The 13,757-nt window shown below is 45.8% G+C and overlaps 4 protein-coding genes across 4 annotated transcripts; 2 read left to right on the top strand and 2 right to left on the bottom strand.

Annotated features, from left to right (window-relative positions):
• Positions 1–558: 558 nt before the first annotated feature.
• Positions 559–2,196, bottom strand: PHATRDRAFT_47247 (predicted protein). The gene has a single exon (XM_002181440.1). It carries the CDS (start codon positions 2,025–2,027, stop codon positions 624–626), a length of 1,404 nt encoding a protein of 467 aa, XP_002181476.1. The 5' UTR covers positions 2,028–2,196; the 3' UTR covers positions 559–623.
• Positions 2,197–3,166: 970 nt separating this feature from the next.
• On the top strand, positions 3,167–3,987 carry PHATRDRAFT_37406 (predicted protein; the record flags this gene model as incomplete). Its single annotated transcript, XM_002181616.1, has 3 exons — positions 3,167–3,241; positions 3,302–3,403; positions 3,427–3,987. 3 exons carry the CDS (start codon positions 3,167–3,169, stop codon positions 3,985–3,987), a joined length of 738 nt encoding a protein of 245 aa, XP_002181652.1.
• A 78-nt stretch (positions 3,988–4,065) lies between these two features.
• Positions 4,066–4,471, bottom strand: PHATRDRAFT_37405 (predicted protein; the record flags this gene model as incomplete). The annotated part of the gene is made up of 2 exons (XM_002181439.1): positions 4,066–4,089; positions 4,124–4,471. 2 exons carry the CDS (start codon positions 4,469–4,471, stop codon positions 4,066–4,068), a joined length of 372 nt encoding a protein of 123 aa, XP_002181475.1.
• A 3,177-nt stretch (positions 4,472–7,648) lies between these two features.
• Positions 7,649–11,033, top strand: PHATRDRAFT_37404 (predicted protein; the record flags this gene model as incomplete). Its single annotated transcript, XM_002181615.1, is given in 2 exon segments — positions 7,649–10,968; positions 10,988–11,033. The coding sequence occupies 2 exon segments, from the start codon at positions 7,649–7,651 to the stop codon at positions 11,031–11,033; spliced, it is 3,366 nt and encodes a 1,121-aa protein (XP_002181651.1).
• Between the last annotated feature and the right edge of the window lie 2,724 nt (positions 11,034–13,757).

The raw sequence follows: 13,757 nt of genomic DNA, 5'->3' as shown, positions 1-13,757 counted from the left end.
CCTCAAAGAAGGGTAGGGTCCTTAGACACGATTCAAGCCCGTTTTCGTTCCAGTTTTCTAGGACGAAAAGGCTCATCTTTGACATGTTAGGTTTGCTAGAAGAAGGGTAGGGGTAGCATATCAATTTACATTATTGTCACAGTCAGTAGGAAAAAGCTCACTTTGCTAGCTAGCATAATCTTTGCACTTGGACGGCTCAAATTTCTCGCACCATCTTCTGATCACATTCTATTGACATGCTTCAAAAGAAGGCCCAAGTCAAGCTCTGACCGTGAAATTGGTTAGCAATTCTACATTGTACACACAAAGTTTTCTCAGTCTAAGTTAAGAGTTAGTTGAATGAACGTTTGTGATTGGACAGGGCCAAAGGTTCCCAACCAATTGTTCAACAGAACACCTCCAGTGGGAAGTTTATTACATACGGTATTCTCATTTCTACAGAGTTCACATCCCTTTTCACATTGGGCTCCTTCACCCTGTCAAATATAAATTAGACTGGATCAAATATAAACGTTTGTGCTTCTTCTACATTGTCAAATGCATATTGGATGGGATCAGATAAAATAATTTTGCGCTATTTTGTTTGCGGCCAAACTCGACTTCTTGGTGGATTCAGCGCAGTTTTATTTTCTCTTTCCACGCTTTTTCTTCTGTCGAGTGGTCTTGGTTCGCCCAATCTTGTTTGATGAACCAGTGTCAATTGATTTTGTTTCGTTCCATGCAACAAGATTTGCCAATGCCCTCTTTAGGTCAGGCCCTGATTCATAGGTAGTATGAGGTTCCACCAGTGGACAAAGCTTTGATGTTGACACTTCCATGACGGCGTGCTTCCCAAATAGAACCATATTTATATCTTTCTTTTTCCCATTGCCCTCTCCGTCGTGAGGTGCTGCCAGCGCAACGTTTCGAAAAACTTGTTGCACTCTTCGACAAACATGATCTAGCTTTTCAGGATCTCGAGCAGATATATTCATGACTAGAACTCCATGTGGGTGGATAAGCTCAGCCAACCTCGACAAATACTCAATTTCTACGAAAGATTCTGGCGGACATGACATACCAGCTGATTGGTCCTTCGAATCAACATCAATGGCAACAAATGCCATACTTTCTTTTGCGAAGGTTGTCGGACAACCCGAAACGGCGTCATGGGTAAGTGGCATGATCTCTAGGCCGTCGCCCACCCGGATGTCCAAGCGGTTGCTCTCCAGATCTAGATCAAAGTGCTCTTCGGCAATTTTCAGTATAGCAGGGTCAAGTTCGACTACCGACAATTCAAGATCATTCAGGAGATGCCCAATCAAGTTGACGAAACAACCACCCCCCAGACCAACCAGAAGACCGTGCGTCAAAACATCCGAATCAACCAGTGCCAGAATACCGGCAGCCATAGTTTTGTGATAGTCAAACGCAGAACAGCTCTTATCAACCCGACCCTGATCGCGCAGCACAGCTTCTGACTGAATTACAAAAGGATTGTTCGCAAAATATAGTCGACGGACCTGCATTCCATCAACATCGACTTGCTCAACAAGATACTTGCCTGAAATTTGACTCTCTCCTTCTGCAACAATATGGCGATTTCCAATCCCATCTACAGCCATGAATGGGATTTCAACCTCGGCAAGCAGCTCCTGGTGTGGTTTCGGTAGAAAGGTGCCTTGGCGAGAGAGAACCTGTACGACGAACGACAGTTCTTCCTGAACGATTATCTGCGAGCCGAACCTATGATGTCTTCCAAAACTGATTGCGATCAGTCGGGCCGTGCTGGCAGATTCCGCTATTGATTTTAATCCAATCTCCGAAGCAAAGATGTATTCAGCTTCCCGTCCAGCTGGAATGAGAAATGCGGCAGTCCCGTATTGAAGGGGGGTGGAGGGAAGCAGCATTCGGTCCACGACTACAACTTTATAGCGATAGTTGACGGGATCGTCTTCGTGGAAAAGCAGAATTGTGGATAGACGGTCTGGCTGCAGGCGATCATACGACGCCGTATGAATGGGGGGCCGAGCCACAAGCTCGCCCATATTACGCCCTTGCGCTATTTTCAATGACTTTGACTATCAGAGTTCACAAGAGGCTGGCTTTCTAGTGGTTCATGGTTGCATGGTATGTCTTCGTTTCGCAAAAAGGCAGTGGAGTATCCCTTGTTACAGTTAGTATTTGAAGTTCATCCCGGAGGTTGTCTGACTTCGCTGCTGATTGACTGTGAGCGACTAACAGTAAAAATAGATATGACGTACCAGTTTACAGTTAGTTGCGATCTAGTGTCTATTCTACCGGCCCTTGTCCTCAGCTGAGGCAAGCATTTGTCCTCAGCTGAGGACGCAAAAATAGAGAAACAAATGGGCCAAATCCTGTAGACACGGTACAAAACTATACAGGTAAAAGGGATTTTGCTATGATGGTTAAGAAACACATTTTTACCATAAATACTAGGAGTTACTTGTATCCAATTAGTATTATAAAGTCTTTAACTACCATGCAAAGTAGTCAGGTGTTGGGCAAAGCATGGCTGCCCTCCCGTTAAGTAGCAAATCTATGATTCTTTGCCTTCAATTGACACAAAAAAAATAAGTAAATGGGCAAAATCCTGTAGACAATCCTGTAGACACGGTACAAAACTATACAGATAATAGGGATTTAGCTATGATGGTTAAGAAACACACTTTTACCATAAATACTAGGAGTTACTTGTATCCAATTAGTACTATAAAGTCTTTAACTACCATGCAAGGTAGTCAGGTGTTGGGCAAAGCATAGCTGCCCTCCTGTTGTGTAGCAAATCCATTGTTCTTTGCTTTCAATTGTCGCAACATCTTTGGATACAGAGCAAACATATGTGGTCTTCTTGGAACACACCAAACACCTTCCCTGCTGTCTTTGGTTTTTAATAGTACCATCTTTGTTCTTTCTTTCTTTTTTTGGTGGGGGTAAGATGTGCATAGAGACCACATTGCGGCTCTCCAGTTCTTGAGATTGTTGGGCTGTCCTTGTCCAACTCGATCCCTTAGTCCAGGCCTTGGCCAAAGGCAAACTCACGGCGGCCAATTTGCACTCGGTCGAAATTATGGGTGGCTCGACCCGCATCGGTTCCGTCAAATAGGCCCTCACGGGATTCCTCACCAACAGTGGAGCCGGCGCGGCAGCTACGGAAGTACTCTCCATGACAATCAACGCCAACAAAGCCGTCGCCCGTGGCGCGGCCCTGCAATCCGCTATCCTGTCACCCCGGTTCAAGGTCCTTCCCTACAACATTCACAAATTCCAAGCCTGGCCCTTTCAACTGTGATGGGACGAGGACGCCAACGACGAGGCGCAAGGCATGGAAGTGGATGCCACCACGGGTGCCCAGCCAACCAATGCCGTTGTCATGTTTGACCGCAGTTTGTCCTTTACCATTGTGCGTCGGATGACGTTAAACAGAACCAGGGAACCTTCGCCGTGCTGGCGGAATACAATAAAAAGGCCCTCAAATACGGCTTGCCGGCTTTTGGAAACGCAATTGCGACCTTTTCCGTGCAGGCGCCCATATCCGAGGAAGCCAAAAAAAATTGCGTCAACGTCAAAGAGGATATTCACGGTATCATCCAACTGAGTTTGGCACAAATGATGGAAGAGATTGCCAACAAGGAGGAATCCGAGATGTCGGATCCTTCTCCCCTTAAGGATGGCGAGGAAGATGCCGCTCCGGAGAACAAGAAGAAGGTGAAAAAGACCAATTTGGTCTTTACCACGACGCGTTCGTTGGAGTGGACCGATGGCAAAATTCAAAAGGCGTACCAGGTTGAACTGGCCATGGTGCTCAAGGACAAACTTGTGCAAGAACCGTCCGACAAATGTAACAAACTCAAGGCCTATATTTACGGTATGCAGGACAAGGTTGGTTTGGATTCGGCTCTGGGATTGTTCGGTACCGACGCGGAAAAGGCCGCCTTTACTACCCAAAACGAAGCGATGGATAATTGTCAGAGTCTTGACCAATAAGGTCACCAACTGAAGTACGGATATGGAAGTGCCTAATATAGACATGGCCGTTCACATCCAGCCGGGTTTTTCTTTTATTCACATACCACTCTGTTTGGTGCACTGTGGCTATTGGGTTTTCGGACTCTGTGTAAACCGGGGTTTCGACAATTTTGGCCACCGGGCTATCAGGTTCTGTGTCAACCGGGGTATTGGGCTCTGTGTCGACCAAGGTATCGGGCTCTATGTCAGCCAGGGTTTCAACCATTTTGGCTACTGGGGCTTCAACCATTTCTTCCATCAAGTTTCCGGCGTCAAAGTCTGCTTCTGCTGCCCGCAAAGCCTCTGCTGCTACTTCCTCAATTAAGGACATTTCTGGCAGTACAAATGCCTTTACACTCCGAATGTTCAGTGTGTTTTCCTTGAACAAATCCTCTCCAAAATCATAAACTGCTGTTATCAAAGTAGAGGTACGCCCGGTTGAAAGGGATACAGGGGTGGTCATGACGTCTACAACCGTTCCAACAAGTCGCTTGGTGTGTTTGTTGGCGCCATATCTCCGTGCGCACTCGCTCAGATGCACAACATGACAAGCCTTTGCCGTCACCTTCCCTCCAATTTCAAGCCTAGGATCCCTCACTGGCATGTCTGACAATGCACCAAGCCTAACTTATATGACTCAAACCAAGTATTGGGGATGTAATGGCCATTTCATTGACGTCCAGACAAGCCATTTTACCCGCCAAAAAATTTTGAAAAAAAAACGATGAACTTTCCGTTGACGGTCATTTCTCTGTCACTTTTTGATATTAAAGCTTCCTACTTTACCCCAAGACGTTTTAGAGCATGCTGAAGACAACGGTAGCGGTAACTTTCTTTCATAATGATTTCTTTGTTTATTACCATAGGTCTGAAAAGTGACCTCACCTGAGGACCAGTCCTCAGGTGAGCACAGAAGTAGAATAGACACTAGGGCGTAAGACTTAGAACCGGTACATATTTCGACGTGATTTTGAAACCCAAGAGGCTCATTACTGGACCGTGCCTTTTTCCTGTTACAAGAAAATTTGTGCCTTGATAATTTCGATGTAAATTCTTACTGCTAGCATATTGGATGTAAACCAACAATCCATAGTACACAGGACCACATCTCAATAATAATGCATTATTCCGTTAATAGAACAGTATATGTTGTATGATATTGCTTCCTACCTTATGACTTTTACCTGAATTGCGCATTGTCTTTTGCTCTTGTGTACCAATTGTGGATGCTTTTTTTTGTGGAGTACTACCAAAGCACAACCATAGGACAGATTGCTGTTAGGACAGTGAGTGGTAAACAAAGGTGGGTGTTGAGACAAACAACCTGCAGTACAGCTAAGAGACTTAGGGACTGTAAAACTCAACTTGTTGACAATGCTCCCCACCGGTTAGACAGCAGATATGAGGACCTATGCGTAAAATGCAATTTGGATCAAAGAATTTCTAAAACAATGAGTGGGTGATGACATTCTACAAACTAGTCAATCTGTTGTTCATTTCAGTGAACAATCCCACAAAATACCATCAAATCTTCAATCTTCCGCAGCTGCCATAATCTCAATAGGCAACCTTTCTTTCACATGTAAATATACTTTCGGAACTATAAGTTCCTTGCACAATACCTATGGTGAGTAAAGGATCTTGTTCAACCCCACCATGTGGTTTGTGGTACTCCTTTTGTTCCAATTGTAGTCCACTGTACTTTGGTCTTGTAAACTGACAAGTAAGGACTAAACACATGCGCCTCCAGAAACATAGCAATTGTACAAATGCTCCCTTTACTGTGAGGCCACATGGCCAAAAAATAAGGCTGACAACATTTCTGTGCATACCTCCTTAACTCCATGTGCATAATTTTGATTCACACTTGCAACATCCGTGTTTAGTGAATAATTTCCACAAGACATGTGTAACAAATTCTTCTATACTCATGCAATGTATTGTTGATACAAAGAGAGAGTAAGATGAATAAAGGGGAAAGCCTTGTAAGACCCCAATTGTATTGTAATTAATCTGCAACTCAATTGGTTTGAACTTGACTAAATTTAGAATTGTGAGTAGAGACAAATATGGATGTAATCTTTTTGAGTGCAAACAAATCCCATGGAGCTCCCTTAGGAGTCTCAGTAGAATCAGTACTACTCTCCACAGATAATCACATCATTGTGTCAACTGGAAAGTTGGTTTTGAGTACCGCATTGCAAAATTGCGCGCATGCCTTGAGTCGTGACTGTTACGGTATGCCTCCTTGCGACATGTCTCATGGACATGATTCGCATAACATGGATGTCGCAAGTGTGAATCAAAACTATGCACATGGAGTTAAGGAGGCGCGCACAGAAATATTGTCAGCCTTATTTCGTGGCCACGTGGACTCACAATAAAGGGTGCATTTGTACGATTGCTATGTTTCCGGAGGCGCATGTGTTTAGTCCTTACTTGTCAGTTTACAAGACCAAGGGTACAGTGAAATACGATCGAAACATAGGAGATACGATTGCGGGGACAAAAGAGGTACCACGAACCACATGGTGGGATTGAACAAGATCCTATACTCACCATAGGTATCGTGCTAGGAACTTATAGTTCCGAAAGTATATATACATGTGAAAGAAAGGTTGCCTGTTGAGATTATGGCAGCTGTGGAAGATCAAAGATTCGATGGCATTTTGTGGGATTGTTCACTGGACTGAACAACAGATTGACTAGTTTGTAGAAGGTAATCACCCACTCATTGTTTTATAAGTTCATTGATCCAAATTGCATTCTACGCATAGGTCCTCGTATCCGCTGTCTAACCCGTGGGGAGCGTCGTCAACGAGTTGAGTTTTACAGTCCCTAAGTCTCTTAGGTGTATCGCAGGTCGTTCGTCTCAACGCCCACCTTCGTTTACCACTCACTGTCCTAACAGCGATCTGTCCTACGGTTGTGCTTTGGTAGTACTCCGTAACAGATTAACAGTCTTGACAGCACGTCAAACCACTGCTGCCCATTGCACAGTTGTTTGTGGTAAACACATCTTGAGGTCTTCGCTCAAGACGGTTTCCGAACTTCGTACTCGGCGTACATTGTTTGGTCACTAACTGCCGACATCTTTTGTTTGTTACATCAAGTATCAGAGGTGCCACCTTAAGTGGGGTATTTATCGGCTTGTGTAACGCATTGGTTGGAAGCTGCTACCCTACTTCCTCACGGTAACTGGTATTGAGAACCCACTAGTACTGCTTCAGGGTTTGTCAATAAGTTTTCGTGGCCTCCCTACTTCCTCGGAATCACTGGTGTCGAGAACCCCTTGGAGTCTTCAGGGTTCGTCGACAAGTTGTTTCGTGACTACGGGTTACTCTGGTTGAGTGAGGTAGAAATACCAAAAGGCTCAAGGACTTGAACCCTGATTCCGGTTGGGACGGACTTACTACCCGGCGTAAAGTAGTACGGGGGGGCTAATCAAACCCTCGTCAGTCCCCGAGGACACTGCCTACGGAGGTAGAAGTGAGTGTACCAGTGCTAGCTTCGTTCACTGGTGTAGGGTCATTTAACGAAGTCCGCTATAACAAAACAGCGAAGGACCCGAACCCATAATTAGATATTTTCTTTTGAGAACCCCAAGAAACCTTTTATTGATTTGGCTATCCAGCCCACCATGGTACCGGCCACCAGGCAAATGACTAGCGGAGCTGCTTACTCGCATTTTTTGGATAATGTATTTTCACTTCCTCAAGGGCACCCAATCCGACTTAGTTTCGAACAACAAGGGTATAATTCTGTTGATGATCTCCTCAGTATTTTTGAGAACGAACTAGATGCCCTTGGATATGTGCCTTCAGCGAGTCCTGACACCCATGAAGACCCTCAGTGGACCCCATTGCTCATGGCGCACCGACAGATCCTTCGTCATTTCCTGCGTTGGCAGGCATCACTTGAACGGCAAAAGGGAAGTCCTTTGGAAAATTCGGAGCTTGTTGCATTGACTAGTGGAGATTTCATTTTATATCGACGCTCAGCACTCGGACAAGTCTCTAATGTTCCGGCCACCATCAGTCCTTCTCTGAACAACCAGTTAAGTACGTCCACGAAAGCTCGATCGGCAGTCGACGAATTCAAGCGAGGAGTCAAGCGTGACAAGACCCACTATCCTATCCTTAAGGATGACCGATACTGGGACAATTTCTACCGGTCTTTCGTGGTCACCGCGGTATCCCATAACGTGGAAAAGGTACTTGACCCATCCTATGCACCGACGGACCCCTCAGAGAAGTCTCTTTTTGAGGAACAGAAGAAATTTGTGTACTCTGCTTTGGAACATACACTTCAGACAGATATGGGGAAAAACCTTGTTCGCGAACATAGTTTTGACTTCAATGCCCAAGAAGTTTTCCGTAAGGTTGTCAAGCACTACACAGAGTCTGCCAGTGCCAAGATTGGGTCCTCCAACACTTTGGCCTACCTCACTACGGCAAAATATGGCACATCCTGGACAGGAACGGCGGAAGGGTTCATCCTTCACTGGAAGAACCATCTTCGCATCTACAATGATATGGTTCCTATGGCAGAGCAGTTGCCTAAACAGCTTTGCCTCAGTATGCTTGAAAACGCTGTACACGACATCCCTGAACTCCGCCAGGTCAAGATCACCGCTACTTTAGACTTAGCTAAAGGAGGCACTCCCCTCAACTACGAAGGTTACCTGAGTCTATTGCTTGCATCTGCTTCTCTATACGATAAAGGGAACAACCTTTCCAATTCTCGTAGTGTCAAGAGCAAGCGTAGCGCCTTTCTGACCGACCTCTCGTATGATCAACCGGACTTCACCGAAGACAATGGGATTGACTATGATATTGATCTCTCTCCTGCAGTGATCTATGAGGCCAATGCTCACAACCGCAAAGTCAGTCCATCTGGCCACCGTAATCGCGATCCGGCAACCAATCGAGAGCGTCCGTATATCCCTCGCGAAATGTGGAATCAGCTTTCAGATGATGCCAAAGCCATTCTCCAAGGCCTGTCCGCACCCGACAAAGGCCCTACTCGATCCGGCGATGTCTCGCAACGTGCGTTGGAAGCGAATACCCACGCCAAGATATCGAACGATAATGGCGAGTTCAATCGTAGCGAACCAGACAACCAGCAAGCTGAAGCATTCCATGACTGTGATCAAACGACGGAGCTCCTTGCACACTTGACTGACCGTGTGAGTCACATGGGAGATGGCGATATCCGAAAAGTTCTTGCTGCATCCCGCCGTACACCAATCAATTGTACCCAGTCATCGGACAATCGACAACAGTCTGTTCAACTCAACGTTCTGGAATATCAAGTCTCTCGTCATTCCGTTGAGAACAAGACTGCTGCTCTAGTCGATCGAGGTGCCAACGGTGGACTTGCTGGCTGTGATGTCAAAGTTGTGAACAAGACAGGACGGTCTGCTAGTATAACGGGTATCAACGAGCATACCCTGTCAGATTTGGATATTGTCACTGCCGCTGGGTTTGTCGAGTCTCACAAAGGCCCTATCATTGTGATTATGCACCAATACGCCTATCTTGGCAAGGGAAAGACCATCCACTCCAGTGCCCAACTTGAGCATTACCGAAACACAGTCGAAGACCGGTCTCGCAATGTTGGAGGACAACAGCGGATTGTTACCTTGGATGATTATATCATTCCTCTTCATGTTCGACAAGGCCTCCCGTATATGGATATGCGGCAGCCTACCGATAGCGAGTTCGAATCTCTTCCGCATGTTGTGTTGACTTCCGATATTGACTGGGACCCTTCTATTCTAGACAATGAAGTTGACATGGTGAACGACTGGTACGATGCAATGCAAGATCTTCCGGGCAATGCCTATGTTGAACCACGATTTGACAACACAGGCCAATACCTCCACCGCCATATAGCGTACTACGATCTCGATCGCGAGGACGCTATTGATTGCATTATCCAGTGTCGTAAGCACAATGTCAAACGCAATGAACGGGATTATGAAGCATTACGTCCCTGCTTGGGATGGGTATCCGGTGACACTGTCCGAAAAACCATCATGGCTACGACACAGTACGCTCGCGAAGTCTACAATGCACCGCTACGAAAGCACTTCAAATCGCGATTCCCGGCTCTAAATGTGCATCGGCGCAACGAGGCTGTTGCAACGGATACTATCTGGTCAGACACACCTGCTGTTGACAACGGAGCCAAGTTTGCACAACTGTTTGTGGGGAGACGTTCCTTAGTCACCGATATTTATCCCATGAAAACAGACAAGGAGTTTGTCAATGCCCTTGAAGACAATATTCGCCATCGTGGAGCTATGGATAAACTTCTGAGTGATCGAGCCCAAGTCGAAATCAGTAAGAAGGTTGCTGATATTACACGAGCCTACAACATTGACCAATGGCAAAGTGAACCTCATCATCAACATCAAAATTTTGCCGAACGCCGTATTGCTACTATTGAAGCTAATACCAATAACGTTCTTAACAAAACCGGTGCTCCTGATTCCACTTGGCTCTTGTGCATTGCCTACATCTGCTATGTCTTCAACCATTTGTCCCATGAATCTTTGCATGATCGTACACCGCTCGAGACTCTTCTTGGTAGCACCCCTGATATCAGCGTACTTCTCCAGTTTCATTTTTGGGAACCGGTGTACTACCGTATCGAAGATCCATCTTTCCCTTCCGATGGTACCGAAAAGAGCGGTCACTTTGTTGGCATTGCTGAATCTGTTGGGGATGCTCTCACTTACAAAGTCCTCACAGACGACACCAACAAGATCTTATACCGCTCTAGTGTGCGTTCCGCTTTGAAATCCGGAGAAACCAACCTACGCCTTACGCCACAGGATGGGGAGAGTAATTCTAAGCCTATCAACTTTGTCAAGTCGCGTAGAACTGAAAACAAAAATTCCTATGCCTTAAAGGATCTACCCGGTTTCACCCCTGACGACCTTATTGGACGCACGTTCCTAACCGATACTCAGGATGATGGGGAGCGTTTTCGTGCACGTATCACAAGGAAAATCTTAGATCCCGACAAGCCCTCTGATGTGCGTTTTTTAGTCGAAATCAATGATGGCGAGTATGATGAAATTCTTGCCTACAACGAAATTCTAGATAAACTTGAAACTGATCTAGACAAAGAATTGCATGATACTGATCGACAATGGCGTTTTAAGGACATCGTCGCGCACCAAGGTCCCCTATCTACGAACGATGAGAATTACAAAGGCTCTAAATACAACGTTCTTGTTAACTGGGAAACTGGGGAGTCTACCTATGAACCCCTTGATGTCATACGGGCCGACGATCCTGTTACTTGTGCTGCCTATGCTAAACGCCAAGGTCTACTAGATACTCCAGGATGGAAACAGTTTAAACGGCTTGCAACTAGGGAAAAGAAGTTTCAACGGCTAGTTAACCAAGCTCGACTCCATTCTACTAGGCATTCACCTGTCTTCAAGTTTGGGTACCAGATCCCTCGTGACCACAAGGAGGCGGTAGCTATTGATAAGTTGAATAGAAATAGCAAATGGCAGGAGGCTGAAAACATTGAAAGGACTCAGCTCCATGAGTATAACACCTTCATTGACAGAGGTAAAGCTGTTATACACGGTAAACATGTGTCGAATGCACCAGAAGGGTTCAAGAAGATCCGAATCCATACAGTATATGATGTCAAGCACGATGGAAGGCACAAGGCCAGGATGGTAGCTGGCGGACATCTTACTCCTGTACCTCTTGAAAGTGTGTATTCTGGAGTTGTCTCGCTACGAAGCTTGCGTATTGTTGTATTCCTAGCTGAACTCAACAGTCTAAAGCTATGGGGAGCAGACATAGGGAATGCATACCTGGAAGCCAAGACCAAAGAAAAGGTCTTTGTTGTAGCTGGTCCGGAATTTGCTGAGCTAGAAGGACACATTCTTGTTATCAACAAGGCACTGTATGGTCTCAGGAGCAGTGGACTCCGATGGCATGAGAGATTTGCGGACACCCTTCGGGACCTTGGGTTCACAGCAAGTAAGGCCGACTCGGATGTCTGGATACGAGCCAATGGTAGAGTATACGAGTACATTGCGGTCTGGGTTGACGACATCGCCGTTGCAGCTCACAGTCCTGGAGATATCATTGATCAACTCAAGGAGCGACACAAGTACAAGCTCAAAGGTGTTGGTCCTCTTGAATACCACTTGGGATGTACTTTCGAGCGAGACAAGGACGGCACTCTTTCATACCACCCAAAGAAATATATTGCACGTATGATGGAGCAGTATGAGAGGATGTATGGTGAACAGCCCAAGATGTATGTGTCCCCACTAGAGAAAGGAGACCATCCGGAACTAGATGCTACATCGGAACTCAGTGAAGACGGGATAAAGCAGTACCAGTCACTCATTGGGAGCTTGCAATGGCTCATCACACTAGGTCGATTTGATATAGCCACTGCTGTTATGAGTATGTCAAGATTTCGAGTGGCACCCCGTGAAGGACATCTTGATCGACTCAAGCGGATGTACGGTTACGTCAAGAAGATGAAGAATGGTGCTATTCGGGTTCGTACTGATGAGCCCGACTACTCAGAACTACCGGACAAGCGTCATAGCTGGGCAACTTCTGTATACGGGGATGTCAAAGAACTTCTTCCTCATGATGCACCAACGGCACTTGGAAAGCATGTCACTCTAACAAGCTACGTTGATGCAAACCTATACCACGACATGGTAACAGGTCGTTCTGTGACAGGAGTCCTCCATCTTATCAACAAGACTCCCTTTGAATGGTTCTCAAAGCGTCAGGCTACTGTTGAGACTGCCACCTATGGGTCTGAGTTTGTTGCAGCTCGGATTGCAGTTGAGCAAATCATGGACATCCGTACTACCCTCCGTTACCTTGGAGTACCAGTGACAGGAAAGACAATCTTGTTTGGTGACAACCAGTCAGTGATTACTAGCTCAACAGAACCTCAGTCGCCCATAAACAAGCGTCATAATGCATTGTCTTATCATCGCGTTCGTGAGGCAATTGCAGCAGGAGTTGTTGATTTCCAGAAAATCTTGGGAGCCGAAAACGTGGCAGATGTGCTCAGTAAGCACTGGGGTTTTCAACAGGCATGGCCAGTCCTTAAGCCACTCTTGTTCTGGCAAGGTGATACATCAAATTGTGAGGTGAAGACTTTCAAGACCACCAAGCAGGCTGATGGGGAGTGTTACGGTATGCCTCCTTGCGACATGTCTCATGGACATGATTCGCATAACATGGATGTCGCAAGTGTGAATCAAAACTATGCACATGGAGTTAAGGAGGCGCGCACAGAAATATTGTCAGCCTTATTTCGTGGCCACGTGGACTCACAATAAAGGGTGCATTTGTACGATTGCTATGTTTCCGGAGGCGCATGTGTTTAGTCCTTACTTGTCAGTTTACAAGACCAAGGGTACAGTGAAATACGATCGAAACATAGGAGATACGATTGCGGGGACAAAAGAGGTACCACGAACCACATGGTGGGATTGAACAAGATCCTATACTCACCATAGGTATCGTGCTAGGAACTTATAGTTCCGAAAGTATATATACATGTGAAAGAAAGGTTGCCTGTTGAGATTATGGCAGCTGTGGAAGATCAAAGATTCGATGGCATTTTGTGGGATTGTTCACTGGACTGAACAACAGATTGACTAGTTTGTAGAAGGTAATCACCCACTCATTGTTTTATAAGTTCATTGATCCAAATTGCATTCTACGCATAGGTCC

Source organism: Phaeodactylum tricornutum, chromosome 13, assembly GCF_000150955.2.
Source record: "Phaeodactylum tricornutum CCAP 1055/1 chromosome 13, whole genome shotgun sequence".
Classification (NCBI taxonomy): Eukaryota; Bacillariophyta; class Bacillariophyceae; order Surirellales; family Neidiaceae; genus Phaeodactylum; species Phaeodactylum tricornutum.
The sequence above is the reverse complement of the archived record's forward strand: the minus strand, read 5'-3'. Positions and strand labels throughout refer to the sequence as shown.

Coding starts and splice junctions, on each gene's coding strand:
- PHATRDRAFT_47247 (XM_002181440.1), bottom strand. CDS start 2,027: ATGGGCGAGCTTGTGGCTCGGCCCCCCATTCATACGGCGTCGTATGAT.